At 40.9% G+C, this 19,286-nt stretch overlaps 1 protein-coding gene across 2 annotated transcripts in view; it reads left to right on the top strand.

Moving 5' to 3' along the window:
* The window catches only part of bod1l1 (biorientation of chromosomes in cell division 1-like 1), a 73,956-nt gene that overhangs the window by 4,228 nt on the left and 50,442 nt on the right, over window positions 1-19,286 (top strand). Inside the window, exon 2 of one of the 2 annotated variants that reach the window (XM_041188953.1) lies at window positions 14,871-14,995. In XM_041188953.1, coding sequence (XP_041044887.1) covers window positions 14,871-14,995 — 125 coding nt within the window. Of the gene's footprint in view, window positions 1-14,870; window positions 14,996-19,286 lie in introns of those variants that run through there. The other variant, XM_041188955.1, reaches the window with a different exon arrangement.

Here is a 19,286-nt window from a genome sequence, read left to right as displayed (position 1 = left end):
TACACTCTAGCACCAACTCTCAAGCACAATTTCAGCTCTTTGGCTATGTCAAGCAGAACACTGCTGCTCCAAAGGTATACCTTTGCTCTAATGGCCTACAGGACATAGTCACCAACCTTTGGCTGCTTTCTTGGATTTTCAATGCTTCTCTTGAGCCCTCTTCAATTACTTGGGCTTCTCCCAAACCTACTTCCCTTAAAGTCTGTTACCGCAGCCTTTTGGAGTCTCTTTCTCTGCTTCTCTTTTTCCTTAACTGGGACCTGTTTCTGTCCCTTGTCTCTGTCCCTTAGCTGGGACACTTGTTGGCAATGGTGTTCCTCACCTGGTTTGCAAGCACGGGCTGGTTGGGTGCATCTGTGCTTTGCCTGTTGCAAACAGCAGAAGAGACATGCTGTTTGAAACAATCCGCCAGTGTTTGGGACCTACAGCCTACATACCTAGCATCACTCTAGCACTGAATTTCATATAGCACATTACTCATTTGTGTGTTAGTCAGAACGTCTTGTTGGTTGGCAAGTGGACACTGATGGAAGTGTTGCCATGGAGAATGCATGAGTTAATGGTGTCTGACAGTTAACTGTCAAGCATTGTTAGAAATTTAAACCGGCAGCTTGACTCAGATTGGTCAAGGCAGGTGGGCTGCCCAAGGCGCACACAAGTGATGTCCCTTTACACGCTATCTTACCTTTGACCTGTTCTGCAGAGCATGAATTGACCAAATGGTTGGGCGAATTATTACAACCGGTTTTGAACAAGTTTTCCAGATACACAGTGAAGGATTCCGTCACATTTGCAAAGACCATACAGGACTTGCATATTGATAACAATGCTGTGTCCATGTGCTCATTTGACATTGCTAGCCTATTCACCAATGTTCCACTTAAGCCATTGATATTTGCACTTGTATGTTCTAGGTACTATTTGAAACTTAAATTCCAATTTTGTTCAATTGAGACGTTACCATACAGGCAACAGTTTGGTAAAGTAAATCAGGAAACTTTAATAAGTTATGAATTGATACTTATCGCTCTGGGCAACAACTTCACAGGTGTACTATGGTTCTTGCTTTCCGGTTCAGCTTTGGGCGTAGGTCGACACTCGGTCTCTGTTCTCTCTCTCTCTCTCTCACTTCTGTGGCCTTCTGCTTCCCTGTGGAGAATAGGCTCTGCAAACTTCAATTTCAAACCTGGTGCATGCCTTGGTCACTGAAAGCTTCTGCTTATTAACTTTCCAAGCCATGGCCCACAGCGTGATCAATGGTGTTATTGCATTCTGATTGGCTTAAATGAGGCAAAGCTATTTCCTAATTGGCTTAAAGGGTCCGTGATCAATCTGTTATTGGCCCCCAAGGGTAATAGTCATCGACTGATGTCACCTGTATCCTCTAACTGGTTCCTTAAAATGCCTTAAAGTTACTTATAGAACCATCCTCCTCATTAAAGTTTGTTATTTTAATGACTTCTTGCTAAGATAAAAGGATGTTTTATGATATCTTCCTTCCCTGTTTGTTTAGGATAGGGGAAGTTTGGCTGTCATGCCCTCATGAACCCCTTGAGCTCATTGTATCAGACATTGTTTAATTACAGCAGGCTTCTCATTAAATCAGAACCTTTATCAGTGATTGTTTTAGAGGCCATTTGCTAGGTGATGTGTTTTTCTCTGTGGTTGATGGTACTTGGAGTTAGTTACTTTTAAAATGAAGGATAGAATGGGAAAGTTGCTTATAACCTTAACTATGTAGGCCTGATACAAAAGATTGCAAGTACTAACACAATATATTACAAAATCCGTAGTATTTATATTTTATACACACTCTAACTTTTAATTATATAGTGTATAGTAATCAGTGTTTAAAACTTCAGGTAGTAAAGTCTCCTTATACCATTCAGTTAGTACATGGTCAACTGGTAAAGTTCTAAATGGATTGTGCAGTTACAAACCTAATCACACACTTACAAAAGATAACTCTAATACAAAGAATGCATTGAGCCAAATGTAATTACTTCTAAAACACTGAATTATAAATCCAAGCTGCCTGGTTTAAATTTCAAACAATGCTTGGCAGTTAACTGCCTAGTGCATTCCCCACGGCAATGCCTCTATCAGTGTCCACTTGCCATCTGTCTTCTCATACAGTATAAAGTTATTGCTTCTGCTGACATTGGTGTTCTTGCAATTGTCCTGATGAGTGCAAGTCGTAAAGCTTTGACAAAATGTCTTTTTTCAGCAAAACAAAGTTAGAAGTTGATGCTTGAATGGAAAAAGATTATAGAGTTAAAATGAACCAAACTTAGGTTTGAAGGGTGGGGGCAAAAAGCAAATGGTAATGCAAGAAATACTTAAACAGGATATGAAAATAGTATAAATCAAATTTTCTCCAATGCAGAAAGCTGGAATGTATTGGTTGTGTTACCATGGAGTTGCCCTTGAGAAGGTGGTGGTGAGCTGTTTCCTTGAACTGCTGCCGCCCATCTGTTGTAGGTATACCAACAAGTTCTGTTGGGAAAGGAGCCCTAGAATGTTGATTCAGTGACATTGAAGGAGTGGCTGTGTAGTTCTAGGTCAGGATTGTGTGTGGCTTGGAGGGGAACTTGCAGTTAGTGTTGTTCCCTTGCATCTGCTGCCACTACCTTTCTAGGTGGCAGAGATTGCAGGTTTGGAAGATACTGTTGAGGAGCCCTTGTGGAGCTTCTGCAATGCATCTTATAGATGGTTACACACAGCTGCAACTGTGCATCAGTGGTGGAGGGAGTGAATATTCAAGGATGGGATGCCAATCAAGAGGCCTGCTTTGCCTTGGGTGGTGTCAAGCTTCTTGAGTGTATTTGGAGCCGCACTCATCTAGGCAAGTGGACAATACTCCACCACGCTTTTGATTGTGCCTTGTAGATGGTGAACAGGCTTTGCGGAGTCAGGTGGTGAGTTACTTGCTGCGGAATTCCCAGCCTCTGACCAGCTCTTGCAGCCAGAGTATTTACGTGGTTGGCCCAGTTCATTTTGTGGTCAGTGGTAACCCACAGGATGTTAATAGTGGGGGATTCAGCAATGGTAATGCCATTGAATGTCAAGGGCATAATGGTTGAATTATCTCTTATTGGAAATGGTCATTGCCTCGCATTTGTGTGGCGCAAATGTTACTGAAATTGACAGCTGCAGTGGTGCAATTTTTACCAGTGTCCTCAGTGCATTAGCCTGGGCCTCTGGAATACTAGTCCATTGATATTCGTATCAAGCCACCTTCTCCCCTAAACTAAAAACTATATTTGAGTGCCGGAAAAAAGTGTGTGCGCGCTTCCGAGGGCATCTATGAGGCATTTGAACTCTAAAACACTGCCACTGTGATGATCTAGGTTGAGGATCTGAGCTGTGATTCAGTATGGCGATGAAGTAGTGTACGAGGTATGACTTGGAGATATGTCGAAAGTTCTGGTGCATAGTCAAACTGCAGCAGTCCTTTTCCTAAGTCACATTTAGGTTCACAAATATTATTGGTTACATGTAACCAAATCTATGATTTGGCAGTAGTGGGTACAGCTGCCACTAGATGGAGTCTGTATGCTAGTAAAACATATCTTGATCATGGACAGATTTTATTGTAGCAAGACATTTGTTAGTTCAACTTGCCTCTGCATCCTTCAATTCAAAGTATTTTTGCCCACCAAATTGCTGAAAGTACAAGTTAATAGCAGTGCAATGAGGAAAACGGCATCTGGGACCTGAGTTAACAGTAAAGGCGATTCACAGGAATGTTAAAGTTCACACTGAACCACATTAGGACACATGAGGGGCTTGGCCAAAAGATTGGATAAAGAGGTAGATTTTAAGGAGCTTCTTAAAGGAAGAAAAATGTGGAGACATTCAGGAGTGAATTCTAGAATTTAGGTGCTCAGCAGTTGAAAGTATGGCCAGCAATGGTTAGTGATTAAGATCAGGGAAATGCACTAGATAGGGGTGGAGCTTTCTTAGTTGTAGGACTGTTGGAGGTTACAGAGACAAGGAGGGATAAGGGCACGGAGGAATTTGAAAACAAGGGTTAGAATTTGAAAATAAAGATATTGCTCAGCCAGGAGTCAAAGTAGACCAGTGGGACAGGACTTAGTTAAGATATGGGCAGCAGCGTTCTGAATGAGCTTAAGTTTATGGAGATGAGAGTCTGACCAGGAGTGTGTTGGAATAGTCAAATTTGGAGGTAACAAAAGTATGGGTGTGTCAGGTGATGGTACAAAGATGGATGTAGACAGTCTGTGATGACTCAGATATAAAACTCATTTTGGTCAAATATGATACCGAGGTTGTAAATGGTCAGGTTCTACCACAGACGGTTGTCAGAGAGAGAGATGGAATTGGTAGCTAGGGAAGAGTTTGTGAGGGGTGAAGGACAGGTGTTTGGTCTTCGCAGTATGTAATTGGATGAATTTCTGCTTATCCTGTACTGGATGTCAGATGGTGGAGTGGTCATGTGGTACTTTAAGGTAGTTATGAAAAAGGACAAGGATGGGCCAGAAATCAGAGTTCTAAATTGGGGGAAGGCTGATTTTAGTAAGTGGACTGGGAGCAGCTACTTTTAGGTAAATCTGCATTAGAGCAGTGAGACTCGTTCAAGAAGGAAATAGGGAGAGTACAGGGCCAACATATTTCAGTAAAGGCAATGAGTGGGACCAATAAATCCAGGGAACCCTGGATGTCGAGGGATATACAGGATTGGGTAAAGAGAAAAAGGGAGGCTTATGGCAGATACCGAGGGCTCAAAACAGCGGAAGCCCTAGAGGAGTAAAGAATGTGTGGAGGGGACTTAAAGGAAATTAGGAGAGCAAAAAGGGGGCATAAAAAAACATTGGCAGGTAAAATAAAGGAAAATCCAGAGCTATTTCACAAGCACATTAAGAGTAAGAGGATAACTAGGGAAAGAGTAGGGCCCATTAAGGACCATAGTGGTAATTTGTGTGTGGAGCCAGAAGACATAGGTGGGGTTCTAAATGAATACTTTGTGTCGGTGTTCCCAAGTGAGAGGGACGACGTGAGTATGGAAATCGGGCAGAAGGACTGTGATGTAATTAAAGAAATTAGCATAGAAAAGGAGGAAGTTCTAAGTGGTCTGGCAGGCTTAAAAGTAGATAAATCTCCAGACCTGGATGAAATGTATCCCAGGCTGTTGAGTGAGGCAAGGGTGGAGATAGCAGGAGCGCTGGCAATAATATTCAATACCTCTCTGGCCACAGGAGAGGTGCCAGAGGACTGGGGGACAGCCAGTGTGGTACCGTTATTCAAGAAGGGATAAACCAGGGAACTACAGGCCAGTCAGTCCAACCTCAGTGGTGGGGAATCTATTGGAAGCAACTCTGAGGGACGGAATTAATCTACACGTGGAGAGGCAGGGATTAATCAAGGACAGCCAGCATGGTTTTGTTAAGGGGAGGTCGTGTCTGACCAATTTGATTGAATTTTTCGAAGAGGTGACCAGGTGTGTAGATGAGGACAATGCATTTGACATAGTCTACTTGGACTTCAGCAAGGCTTTTCATTAGGTCCCACATGGGAGACTGATAACAAAGGTAAGAGCCCATGGGATCCAAGGCAATTTGGCAAATTGGATCCAGAATTGGCTGAGTGGCAGGAAGCAGAGGATGATGGTTGAAGGGCGTTTTTGTGACTGGATGCCTTTGTCCAGTGGGGATCGGTGTTGGGTCCCTTGCTGTTTATGGTTATATATAAACGGTTTAGACTTGAAGGTAGGAGGGTTGATCAGTAAGTTTGTGGATGACACGAAAATTGGTGGGGTGGTGAATAGTGAGGAGGATAGCCTTAGGTTACAGAAGGATATAGATCGGCTGATCAGTGGCAAATGGAATTTAATCTGGATAAGTGAGATGATGCACTTGGTCGGGTCAAACAAGGTATGGGAATACATGATGACTAGTGGGACCCTGGGAAGTACTGGGGATCAGAGGGACCTTGGTGTGCATGTCCACCGGTCCCTTAAGATAGCGGGACAGGTAGGTAAGGTGGTTAAGAAGGCATATGGGATACTTGCCTTTATTAGCCGAGGCATAGAATATAAGAGCAGGGAGGTTATGCTGGAACTGTATAAAACGCTGGTTAGGTCACAGCTCGAGTATTGCGTGCAGTTCTGGAATCTGCATTATAGGAAGGATGTGATTGCACTAGAGAGAGAGTGCAGAGAAGATTTACCAGGATGTTGCCTGGGCTGGAGAGTTATAGTTATGAGGAGAGGTTGGATAGACTAGGGTTATTTTCCCTGGAGCAGAGGAGGTTGAGGGGGGACATGATTGAGGTGTATAAAATGATGAGTGGCATAGATAGGGTAGACAGGAAGGAACTTTTTCCCTTGGTGGAGGGATCAATAACCAGGGGGCATTGATTTAAGGTAAGGGGCATGAGGTTTAGAGGGGATGTGAGGAGGAATTTTTTTCACCCAGAGGGTGGTGGGAATCTGGAACTCTCTGCCTGAAAGGATGGTAGAGGCAGATACCCTATTAACATTTAAGGAGTATTTGGATGTGCACTTGCGATGTCATGGCATACAAGGCTATGGGCCTAGTGCTGGAAAATGAGATTAGAATAGCTAAGTAGTAGACTCGATGGGCCGAAGCGCCTTTTTCAGTTTTGTAGACCTCTATCACTAGTGATGGGATAGAGCTGGGTATCGTTTGTGTACCTGTGGAAACTGGTGTGGCTGTCTGTATACATGTGAAAATGGATTTTGATTTGGATGGTATTGCTGAGGCGCAGTATGTTAATGCTAAATAGGTAACAAAATGTGCATATCTTTAACCAATCAGATTGAAGGATTAAGAAATAAACTTAAAATTGAGGGGCGTGAATTAGTGCATGAATTGAATGTCAAACCAGGTACAGAAGGAGAAATAAGAAGGAAAGAGATTCTGTCTCGTTCTCGCAATCCAAAAGAAAAAATGTAAGTTAAAAATGTTATCTTGAAATCTGCAACAACAATTAATAGCTGAAAGAATGCAGTTCCAGTTTGCTTGCAGTTAATTTTCAGTGCCAGAGATGGGTAGTAATTAAAAATGATCGACAGTAATAACTTGTCTTTAATGTCATGCATCCATCTAGTAGTGTATTTCTTTCTCAATGTTGAGAGTTATGAAATATCTCCTTAAATGCCAACCACTGCTTATCCACTGTCTTTTCTTTGTTATTACCGTTAAATTAAAGGCACTAGTTTCAGCCACAAGTTTCTCACCCTCAAACAGAGTGTGAGATTCTTTCATGTTATGATCACTCTTGCCAAGAGGAACCTTTACGATGAGATCATTAATTAATCTTGTCTCATTACACATTGCCAGGTCTAAAAGCCTGTTTTCTGGTTTTTCCAGAATGTATCATCCTAAGAAACTGTCCCCAATACACTCTGTGAACTCATCCTCCAGGCTACGTTTGCCAATTTGTTTTGTTGAATCCAGATAAAGATTAAAATTGCCCTTAATTATTGCAGTACCCTTTTTACAAGCCCCCATTATTTCTTCATTTATGCCCTGTCTTACAGTGTAGCTACTGAGAAGGGGCCTATAAACTACTCCCACCAGTGATGACTTTCCTTTGCTATTTCTTATCCCCACCTAAATTGATTCCAGATCTTTAACTTTCCAGTCAAGATCATGTACACTATGGTACAGATTTTATTCTTTACTAACATAGCTATCTCCGTCTCCTTTTCCTTTCCTATCCTTCAGAAATGTCAAGTAACTTTGAATATTCAGTTTCCAGCCCTGGCCACTTTGCAACCAGGCCTCAGTAATACCTACCCTATCATATCTATTTATTTCCATTTGTGCTATCAATTCATCACTCTTGTTATGAATGCTGTATGCATTCAGATAAAGATCCTCTTATTTTTCCTTTACCATTCTTCCCTATTCTGACATTTGCTGGTGCACTTTTATGTTTGTATGCTTTGTGCCTTCCTGTCACACTCTAGCTATTATTACCCATATCACTACCCTGCACTATTGTTCTGTCCTTGTTAACTTTCTAAACCTCCCCTCAAATAAGCCCTCCCATCCCCTCCATTTTTTTCTTCTTAGACAGTCCCTCAGGATCAAGGATGACTTGCATCCACTTCAGTTCATTGGGTTCTGAGATGGCTGATAAGTCCAATGTGCAATATGCAGAATGTGCTACATGTGGGGCAGGAGGTGCTTGAAGGATTGGATAGATGGGTTGTTTGGAGGTTTGTGCGCTTGCCCCAACACCTCAGCTTCATCGGTGCATGTTCCTGATGGAAGTCTCTCAATGTGTTTGGTGCCTTCCTGAATGAGCCTTCCCTTTTGTTCCGTCACAAGCCAGGGTCTCCGATGAGTCAGTGGGGATGTTTGATCTCTTCAGGGATGATTTGAGGACATCCCTAAATCATTTCTGATGTCCTCCTGGGAGTCTCCTGTCAAGCCGGAGTTCTGAGTGTGGCAATTGCCTTGAAAGTCAGCCACCGGATTTGAAGGATCTTGCGAAGGCACCGCTGGTGGGTCTTCAGTGCTTTGTGGCGCCTGCTGTAGGTTGCCCAAGTTTCCCGAGCATGTAGAAGTGCGGGAATCACTACTTTGATTAAAGCCCTATTTACAACCCGAGTTATTCAATTTGCCTGGGCACTGGTCCCAGCATTGTTCAAATAGAGCCTGTTTCAACAGAACAGCACCCTCTTTGCCCAGTACAGGTGCCAATATCCCATGAATTGAAACCCATTTTTCCAACACCAATCTTTGAGCCATGCATTCAACTCTCCGATCTTAGTGACCCTATGCCAATTTCGTCATGGCTCGTGTAGAAATCCAGAGACTCTTACCTTTCTAGTTCTGCTTTTTATATTTAGCCCCAAGCTTCTCATTCTCCCTGAGAAGAATCTCTTTTCTTGTCCTAGCCACGAGGTACCCAAATGGACGATGAAAACTGGATCCTTCCTCTCTCATTCAAAGGTCCTCTCCAGCCTTAAGGAAATATCCTTATGCTGGCACCAGGCAGGTAATACAATCTTTGGGACTTGTACCGTTGGCTACAGAGAACAGGATCTATTTCCTAATTACTGTTCCCTATTACTGCACATTCCTTTTTCCTCCCCAAACTTGAATAGCCCTCTGCACCATGGTGCCGTGGTCAGTTTGCTCAAGTTTGCCGGAGTGTCTGATGTCATATGTGCAGGCTGCAAGAACTTCAAACCTTTTTGACAGGTGCAAGGGTTGAGGTTCTTACAGTGGTATCTTCTGGATCCCTATATCTGACTTTTTCATTGTCACACCCTGCTGTCCATAACCAAATCTGAAGCCCTTAACCTAAGGGGTGTGACTGCCTCTTGGAATCATGTGTTCAGGTAACTTTCTCTCTCCCTGATGCATCATTGTGTCCAAAGCTCAGACTCTAACTCATCAATTCTAAGCTGAAGTTCCTCAAGCTGCAGACACCTGTTGTAGATGTGGTTGCTCTGGATCACTCTGGTGTCCATCAGAACCCACACGCCACAGCTGCAGCACATCACCTCCCCTGCCATTTCTATTGTATTTTGTTTAACCAATTAGGGCTTCAAGTTTAGAAATATCACTCAATTATTTACAGGTATATTAATTACTTTAGGTAGTTAAGCTATAAATTTAATACAGTACTTATATCGCTCTGGTCCAGTTTATGTTGCAGCCCTAGTTAAGAAAAACATAATCTCACCAACCAATCACCTGCCTGCTCATCTAATTAATGCTTCATGACATCAGCACTCAAGGCTTGATGTCTCCTGTTCCCTGCCTCAGACTACTTGTTTTGAAAAAAACCAGAACAGCACTGCTTCACTCACTGCTTCCCTCACTTTATCAAGCTGGCCTAATTTTAATTAATTGGTGCATTAGCAAAAACCTTTTTCTTATGTTAGCAACTCAGCCCCAAACAACCGGTTCAACTAGCCACCCAATAAACTGTGCAGATGCCACTTGCTAGCAGCTTGTTTATCACTAACACTGCGAGTTAAGGTTGAAGTTAAGATAAATGTTAAATGAAACATTTGACTAGATTTTAGAAAAAGATCAACCGTTAAAATACTTGGAATTCCCTCACCCACCAAATTCCCAAGTTCAGTACAGTACTCTTGACTCTCCATCAGTTGGCCTCTATGGTATTTATACCCCCCTCTGGCGCTAACCGCTCTCCTAAATAAACTAGTGCTTCTGCTATCATCTTCCTAGTTTCTTTGAGTATGTCATGCATACTTGGGTTTTAATCCTCTTTCAGCTTTGCTAGTTTGTCAATTATTTTCTGCCTTTTATCGCAATGGTATTAACCTTTTGGGCTCATCCCCTATTGGAATGTCTATTTCATTATCTTCAGTAAAAGTTTGAAACCTTGGATTTCATAATTTCGCTTTCTGCTCTTTTTTAAGCTTCCGTCTTAAGTTCATATTTCCTTTTGTCGTCTTCATGTAGTCCTTACATGTCTCTTTCTTTAGATTCAGTTTTTCCTTTAGTTCTATTTTTATCCATTGTGCCTCATAATTAATTGGCTTGTTTGTTTTTAGTAGAATACATTTTTCTTGAACTCCAATTGCTCCCTTCTAAAGATTTCTTCTTCCTGTTTTTCTGTCTGACTTTTGCAATATTTTCTTCCAGTTATCATCTTTTGTTCCACCCTTTTTTCCTCATAATTTGACCTTCTCCAACCTATTATCTCTGTCTTATTCCTGTGTACTTTTGATCCTAATCTTGAATCTTCCAATGTTGTGACCAGTCTTACTACTCCTACTCTCGCCTCTATTCTGCTTCATTACCCACTACAAGATCCAACACTAATTTTTCTCTTGTTGGACCTCTTGCATATTGAGTGAAAACCAAGCTCTGGAGACAGTAAGAACTTGATCCCCTTCTCTCCTTTTGCTGCTACTTCCTGACAGATGATTTGTGGATATTTGAAATCTCCATGATTATTATTCTATTCCTGCTACTCTCTACCTAGATTTGCCAAGATATTTCTTTCATTTGTTCCCTTCTACTTTTCAGTTGTCTGTAGTTCATTCCTATTGGGTTAATATATCTTCTAACTCAATTCATATGGATCTATCTTACTCCTAGTGATTTCCTCTTTTTCAACCACCATAATGTTATCTTTTATTAGTGCAGCTGCTCCTCTTCCTCTACTCTTCCCAGATGTGTTACATCGGGCAGACCTGTTTTCCATGTAACCATATTACTGCCCATCTTTGTGTCCAGATAAAAGCAAAATACCATGGATGCTGGAACTCTGAAATAAAAACAAACTGCTGGAAAAGCTTAAAAGGTCTGGCTGCATCTGTGGAGAGAGAAACAGTGTTAACATTTTGAATATGATTCTTCAGATCCTCTCTACAAATAGCCTCTAGTTCATCCATTTTGTTGTAGGTACCATGTACATGTTGTATGACTGGTATAACTTGTTTTTATTTAACAATTCTCTGTTTTAGTTCTTTTTAGTTCTATGATTTCATCTGATCTCTGGTCACTTGTTATCTTTATTCCTTCCTTTATTTTGTCCTTTATTGTCTCTTTGTAGTTCCTTTATTGATCGGTTTCTGTCATTTCTAGCAGTTCCTTCTCTTCCCTCACCTCCCTACCACTCCCCCCATCTTATTAGCTTAAAGTCTTATTTGCAGTCCCTGTTATATTATCGGTATGGACTTAAGTGCCCACCGGTTTATTGCAGCCTGTCCCAGCAGGTGCCCCTCTTTCCCTCAATTCCTTCAGCTGTACGATCTCTGTTTGTCCCTGTGCCAATTTGTAGATTGTAATATCAATCCATGAGGTCCTATTATTCATTTTATCTCTTTAACTCCTGATACTCGCCTAGCCGGATCTCTTCCCTAACCTTTCCTGTGTCTTTTGTTCTGACATGGAGCACAACAACTGGATCCAGATTTTTCTTCGGTTGTTTTGAATGTCCCTTACCCTGGCACCAGGCAGACAACAGACCCTTTGGGGCTCATAATACTGGTTTCTGTTGCAGGCCAAGATGGGAGGAGTGCGCAGTTAATTCTAGCCCCACTTCTCCACAGGTCATAACAACAGTTTAAATGCTTAATTTACCCACAAAACCCAATTGTTACCCTCTGATACTATTATTCCCAACAGAAAAAAAATCTAACCAGGTTTCTTACAGTAAACACAAAAAAATTGATTTATTATAAAATAAACTACTCTTTAAAAAAGCAAGTTAATAAACTCATTAACATACAAGTTGTAGTTTAGGAAGGTAATGATTTTCCCTTTTTCCAAAATGAGATATTTGAACCCCCATAGACTCTCTCAAACACAAAACAAGACAAAATAAACAGTCCTCTGCAGAAGCTGGAGTATGGGAAAATTTCTTTTAGAAGGATAAAATTTGAATAGATCTCGACACTTTATCTAACAGAATTTTGGTCACAGTAGGCCTGGAAGTTCATTCAGACTGAATTTTGGTGAAATTGTCCTTTACTCTTTCTTACCACAACTTTGCGAACTCTCAGAATAAAACAGATGATTTATCCTGATGAGATGTTTGAAGAAAGTTAAACACAAAGGTGGGGCAGAGGAGAAAGAGTATTTGCTTGTAGCCTGCTTCTAAGGCACGCCCACACATTCTATGTGAGAGTTTTAAAAACTAAGATGTTCAAAGAATACTTCTCTTAGGCTGGGTGTTTTTAACCAATCAGCATGAGTCTTTAGCCTGGCAACAGCAGTTCTTTGTTAACATAGATATACAAAGTATCTCTTCCCTCTCCAGGCGTTCACTGCTGAACAGCTATCTTGTGGGAGATGGTCTTTGCCCGGCACATGCGTGGCGTGAATGTCACTTGTGACTTGTCAGCCCAAGCCTGGATATTGTCCAAGTCTTGCTGAATTTGGAAATGGACTGCTTCAGCCTTTGAGGAGTCACATATGGTGCTGAACACTGTGCAACCATCAGCGAGCATCCTCACTTCTGACCTTATGATGTAAAGGAAGTCATTGGTGAAGCAGCTGAAGATGGTTGGGTCTAAGGCACTACCCTGAGGAACTACTGCAATGATGACCTGGAACTGAGATGATTGACCTCCAACAATCATAACTATCTTCCTTTGTGCTAAGTATGACTGACCAGCTCCGAGTTTCCCCCCTGATTCCCATTGACTCCAGTTTTGCTAGGGCTCCTTGATGCCACATACAGTCAAATGGTGCCTTGATGTCAAGGGCAGTCACACTCACCTCACCTCTGGAGTCAGCTCTTTTGTCCATACTTGAACCGAGGTTATAATGAGATCAGGAACTGAGTGGCCCTGGTCGAACACAAACTGAGCATCATTTGAGCAGGTTATTGCCAAGCAAGTGCTGCTTGATAGCATTGTTGATGACACCTTCCATTACTTTACTGATGATTGAGAGTAGACTGGGTGGTAATTGGCTGGGTTGGATTTGTCGTGCCTTTTTGTGTGCAGAACATACCTGGACAATTTTCCATGTTGCTGGGTAGATGCCAGTGTTGTAGCTGTACTGGAGCAGCTTGTCGAGGGGCGCAGCAAGTTCTGGAGCACAAGTCTTCAGTACTGTTGTCAGAATATTGTCAAGGCCCCACAATTTTTGCAGTATCCAGTGTCTCCAGGTATTTTGTGACATCACGTGGAGCAAATTGGTTGAAACTGGCATCTGTGATGCTGGGGGCCTCCAGAGCAGTCCAAGCTGGATCATCCACGTGGCACTTCTGGCTGAAGATGTTGCAAATGTTTCAGCCTTATCCTTTGCACTGATGTGATTAATGGTTGCATTATTCCCTTTCTGCACCTGTGCTTTCCTCTGGTATGTGACTGTACACTGGAGTAAACTATTCAGTAATTCCTCCTCCTTGTTTTGGAGTGACTCTGAACCAGCGTGTCTTAAGGTGGACACCTTTCTTGTACACAAATTCCCACATGCTCCAACCCTGACACTGCCTGCACTCCATTTCATTATTGATAAATTCATTTATTTGTTGGTTACCTTAGTTTATTTGTTGAACTAATTAGCCAATTAACTAGGTGGATTTAGTTTGATATTAAATACATTAGTAATTAGTTACTGATAATTACTTAGAATTGGAATTTAATTACTTATTGGTTCATTTTCCTTTCGACTTGCACTTACTTGCACAAATTCTTACTGAGCCAAGCTTAAATCAATGGATATTTAGATACTTGGGTATATACTTAATTTCCTTGATCAACCGATCCCCCTCTGAGTTGATTATGTCAATTTTTTTTCCTCCAGTGTGATTATTTAATGTTGCCCCTTGGAGTAAAGCACTTAGCACCTCCTCTACACCAAATTCGCACCCTCTCCAAATTTTTGTGGCCGCATTGTTTAGCGAGCCACCCCATTTATTGAATTCTCCCAGCTCTGTGCCTCACAGCTTGTGTATGGAATAGTATCTGTTAATTTTGTCTAGGTTATGATAAATATTTGGGATAGTTCATTCCCTTTTTCCTATTAAAGATGATGTGATTATGGTTTAACCACTTCTTAATGTAATGCATTTGTAGCCCAAGTAGCGTCTTTTACTATTGCTGTGAAAACTTGCAAGCTGGTTTTGTTGAAAACTTTATACCAATGTTTGACAATGCTGAAGCAGTCGACCTGACTGCTTTAAGTATGTCTAAAAATTGGGCTATTGTTCAAATTTTCACTGCCATATTCCAGTGAATTCTGTGCAGTGTTGCATTCCTGTATTGCTCTGAAAGCCAGATTTTGAATATCAACCCAAATACCAGTAGTTTAAATTTAACTTTTTTGATCCATTTTAACATTTTATCTTGCTAGTATTAAAGTTTGTCTTACTGTTGTTCCTAGCTAAAAATTGACTTGTGCGCAAAGTAGTAAATTGGTTTTCTTTGTTTTTAGCCTGCTTATCAGAACTTACGACAGCGAGTGGATAACTTTGTGTCAAACCATCTTGCAAGTCACACGTGGAGCCCTCATCTCAACAAGAATCAGCTAAGGAACAGTCTTCGACAGATGGTCCTACAGTAGGTTTCAGAAAACAGCAAAAGTCCTTTCTTTTCAGTTTTACGAGTAATTCTTAGTAAGATTTTGACCTATTGAACAAAATTCTGTTAAAATGCCCTTGGAATTTTTTTTATATGTTACTATCATTGCTGATAATTTGTTGAAACACTTGAAGAAAAAATCCAATAAAGTCAGCCCTAGTTGTGATTTTAGTGTTGAGCAGAAAGGCTTCGATTTATGGCTTATTGGTTCTATTTAGGGAACAATAATTTTTAGAATGCACTTTTCTTCCCCATTTATTCAAATTTCATATTTTTACATAATAAATAATTGCTTGTTCCAGGCAGTGCATTCTAGACCCAAACCACTCGTGTGAAAAAGTTTTTTCTTACGTCACATTTGCTTCTTTTGCAAATCACTTTAAATCTGTGCCATCTCATTCTTGACCCTTTTATGAGTGGGAATAGCTTCTCCCTATCTACCCTGTCCAGCCCCCTCATGATTTTATAAATATTTTATAATTTTAGTGGTACTTCAGGATCTTGAAATCAGTTGACTTGTTAATACCATACATCAAAACTGTTAAACGTTAGACTTACCATCTTTCGGACAAGATGTTAAACTGAGGCCTATATACATCATCAAGTGGATATAATAGACTACATACATTACTCAAAAGAGCAAAATGTTTCCTATTTTTCTAGCCAATATTCCTCCCTCATAGCAAACATTTATTTGTGTCTTGTGCTGTTTGTTGGACTGTGTGCAGAAATTGGCTACATAACAATGACTGAACTTCAAAAGTAATTCACTTGTTGCGAAGCACTTTGGCGCAACCTGAGGATATAACAACGTGATGCATTAATGCATTTCTTTCTTTAGCAATATTAGAGGCTGCAAAATGTGTGGATTTTGAGAGGCTTTTAAGATGGGAGGGAAGAAGAAAGAGAAGTTTAAGGAGGCACTTGAACCATGGTAGAAGCTGAAAGTTCTACCTCTGAGGAATGTAGAAGGGGGAATGCATAACAGGTTAGAACAGTAGGATTACATGATGCAAGCTGGGACTTAAGTCTGGAAGAGATTGCAGCGATAAGGTGAGTACAAAAGGTTTTGTAAATAAGTATTTTGAATAAGATACATCAAGAGACAGGAGCAATGGTGCTTAGGGGATGGGATGATGTGTGCATAGAAATTAACACAGGGTAGGATTTGTATGTCGGTGAGTTAGATTTTGTCTTCAGAGGCAAGTATTAAAATTTACTTTAAATCTTTCAACACTATTTTTCTATGTAAGCTACCATAATTTAGGGTGGTGCATTTGAAGCCCTGAATCTATAACTTGCTCATTACTGTCCAGGTTCTGTTTCACCAATAATCGGATAATGTTAAAGCTGAGGGATGTCATATGACATTATAACTGGAGTAACCTGCACAGAACTGTAGGAGGAACAAAAGCATAATAAATCTGAAGTTATTGAAGCCATCTATCTGAATCTTTGAATATTATTTTGAAAAGGAATCCATTGGTAATTTTACTTTTAAAATTCCGTGGTAATTTTTAAAACTTTGATGTACTTTTCTCATTTTGCCTTTGGTATAAGCTGCTCTATCTACACCCTTTGCCTTCTCTTGTGGCCTGTGCACTTCTGGTCCAGATCTTCAAAGTCTCTGACCATTCCATCTCCCTTACCATTCACGTTCTCATCCCTATTTAATCCAGTTTTTCCATTTATCCATGGAAACAACTTTTCCTGCAGAAGGGTTTCTGCTATTCTCACTGAAAGAACTCTTACTAAACTCAGGGTTCACAATCCTGTGATTGTGTGACTAAGTTGCATAATTCCTTTTTAACCTCCAAAGCATTTGACACAATTGACCATGATATCTCTTCCAATATGCCTCCTGTCTTCAGTTCTGCAGGTTCTAAAGAACTTCATGCAGTTCTGATCTTAATTCTCTGAAGATGTGCATTTCAGGTGATGACTGCCCTTCTCTTCCGGGTGCATTTATATTTGGTGCTCTCTCCTTGTCATTACATGCTGATCGCAGGCAACACATCAGTTTCCACATTCGTATCTTCACAAAAGAAGACATTGTAGCTGAGGAGGAAGAATGTAAAATATTGGATGGAATAAACTGAGACACAAAATATTAAGACCATATGACATAGGAGCAGAAATTAGGCCATTTGGCCCATCGAGTCTGCTCCGCCATTCGATCATGGCTGATAAGTTTCTCAACACTATTCTCCTGCCTTCTCCCCGTAACCTTTGATCCCCTTACCAATCAAGAACCTATCTATCTCGGTCTTAAATGGCTTAGCATCTTTAAACTCATTGTCTGAAAGGATGTTAAAGCCAAAAACACACACTGCATTTAAAAAAACACTTAGATATGCACTTTAAGTGCTATAACCTCCAAGACTACCGACCAAGAGCTGGATTGTGGGATTGAGATAGTTTTTTTTGGACTGAACTGACACAATGGGCTGAATGACCACCTGTGCAGTAAACTTTCAGTGTTTTGACTTCAGTTCTGCTCAGCGCTCTCTCAACAGCCTTCAACATCTTTAGAGTCTCAGCTATCAGATTAAATATTTGAGATCTAGTCTTGTGTGAGCTATAACTTCTACTGTTTAACATTGGGAACGCTGAATCCATTGTCTGTGGCTTCCACGCCCTCTCCCTCCACCTGTTTTCTAGTCATTCTCACAGACAAAAATGCATCGCAATTTTGGCACCTTTTCACAGAATTGTTATATTGCCGAAGGAGGCCATTTGGCCCATCATGTCTTAACCAGCTCTCCAACTGAGCATTATGACTCAGTAGCCATTCTCCTGCCTTTCCCCTGTAACTCTACACATTGTTCCTATTTAAATAATCAACTAGAGCCACCTTGATTGAACCTCCCTCCTTGGCATTTCCAGGCAGTGCATTCCAGATTGGAACCACTTGCTGTGTGAAAAAGTTTTTTCCCACATTGCATTTGCTTCTTTTGCAAATCACTTTAAATCTATGCCCTCTCATTCTCAATCCTTTACTAGCTGGAACAATTTTTTCCTACCTATTCTCATGAGCCTCCTCATAATTTTGAACATCTCTGTCAAATCTCCTCTTAGCCTTCTGTCCAAGGAGAACAACTCCTCCAATCTGTCTTCATAACTGAAGTTTCTCATTCCTGGAAACATTTTTATAAACCTCTTCTGCACTCTTTCTAATGTCTTCATATCCTTCTTAAAGTGTGGCATCCAGAACTGTACACAATACCCCAGCTGAGGTCTAACTAGTGACCTATACAAGTTCAGCATAACCTCCTTGCTCTTGTACTCTGTGCCCCTATTAATAAAGCTAAGGATACTGTAAGCTTTATTAACTGTCCGCTCCACCTGTCTTGCCACCTTTAATGATTTATGCACATATACACCCAGGTCCCTCTGCTCCTGCATACCTTTGAGTCGTACCCTTTATTTTATATTGTGTCTTCCTACCAAAAGAATCACCTCACACTCCTCTGCATTGAACTTCATCTGCCACTCATCTGCCCATTCCAACAACTTGTCTATGTCTTTTTGAAGTTCTACACTGTCCTCCTCACAGTTTACAATGCTTGCAAGTTTTGTATCATCTGCAAACTTTGAAGTTGCTCCCTGCACTCCAAATCTAAATCATTAATATATATCAGGAAATACAAGGGTCCCAATACCGACTCCTGGGGGACTCTGCTACAAACCTTCCTCCAGCCTTAAAAATATCCATTAACCATTACTCACTTTATTATTATTCAGTTAATTTTGTATCCACGTTGCTACTATCCATTTTATTCCATGAGCTATAACTTTTTTCATGAGGCTGTTGTGCGCCACTATATTGAATACATTTTGGAAGTCCATGTACACCGCATCAACAGCATTACCCTCATCAACGTCTTCAAAAAATTCCAGCAAGTTAGTCGAACTTTTTTGATTCTGAGCAAGACCTTGGGTCATATATTCTGTCCATCATCAAGATTGTTTACTTCTGCCTCTGCCCTAACTTCTACCGTACCTCCTTCACTGCTGCCATCATTGCAGTTGCCTTTGTTGCATCCATACTCAACCATACCATGTGGTCCTCTTCTCCACAAACTCCAGTGTATGCAAAAATTTGATGCACATACCCTCTCAACAAAATTCTGATTGGCCATCATCTGCCTTCAGTGATGTACATTGGCTGTCTGTCCCCAATACACTAAACTTTAATCCAAAAGCAAAATACTACCGATGCTGGAAATCTGAAGTAAAAACAGAAAATGCTGAAAATACTTAGCATGCC

This window comes from Carcharodon carcharias, chromosome 1, assembly GCF_017639515.1.
Source record: "Carcharodon carcharias isolate sCarCar2 chromosome 1, sCarCar2.pri, whole genome shotgun sequence".
Lineage (NCBI taxonomy): Eukaryota > Metazoa > Chordata > Chondrichthyes > Lamniformes > Lamnidae > Carcharodon > Carcharodon carcharias.
This window is presented reverse-complemented; position numbering and strand designations above follow the sequence as displayed.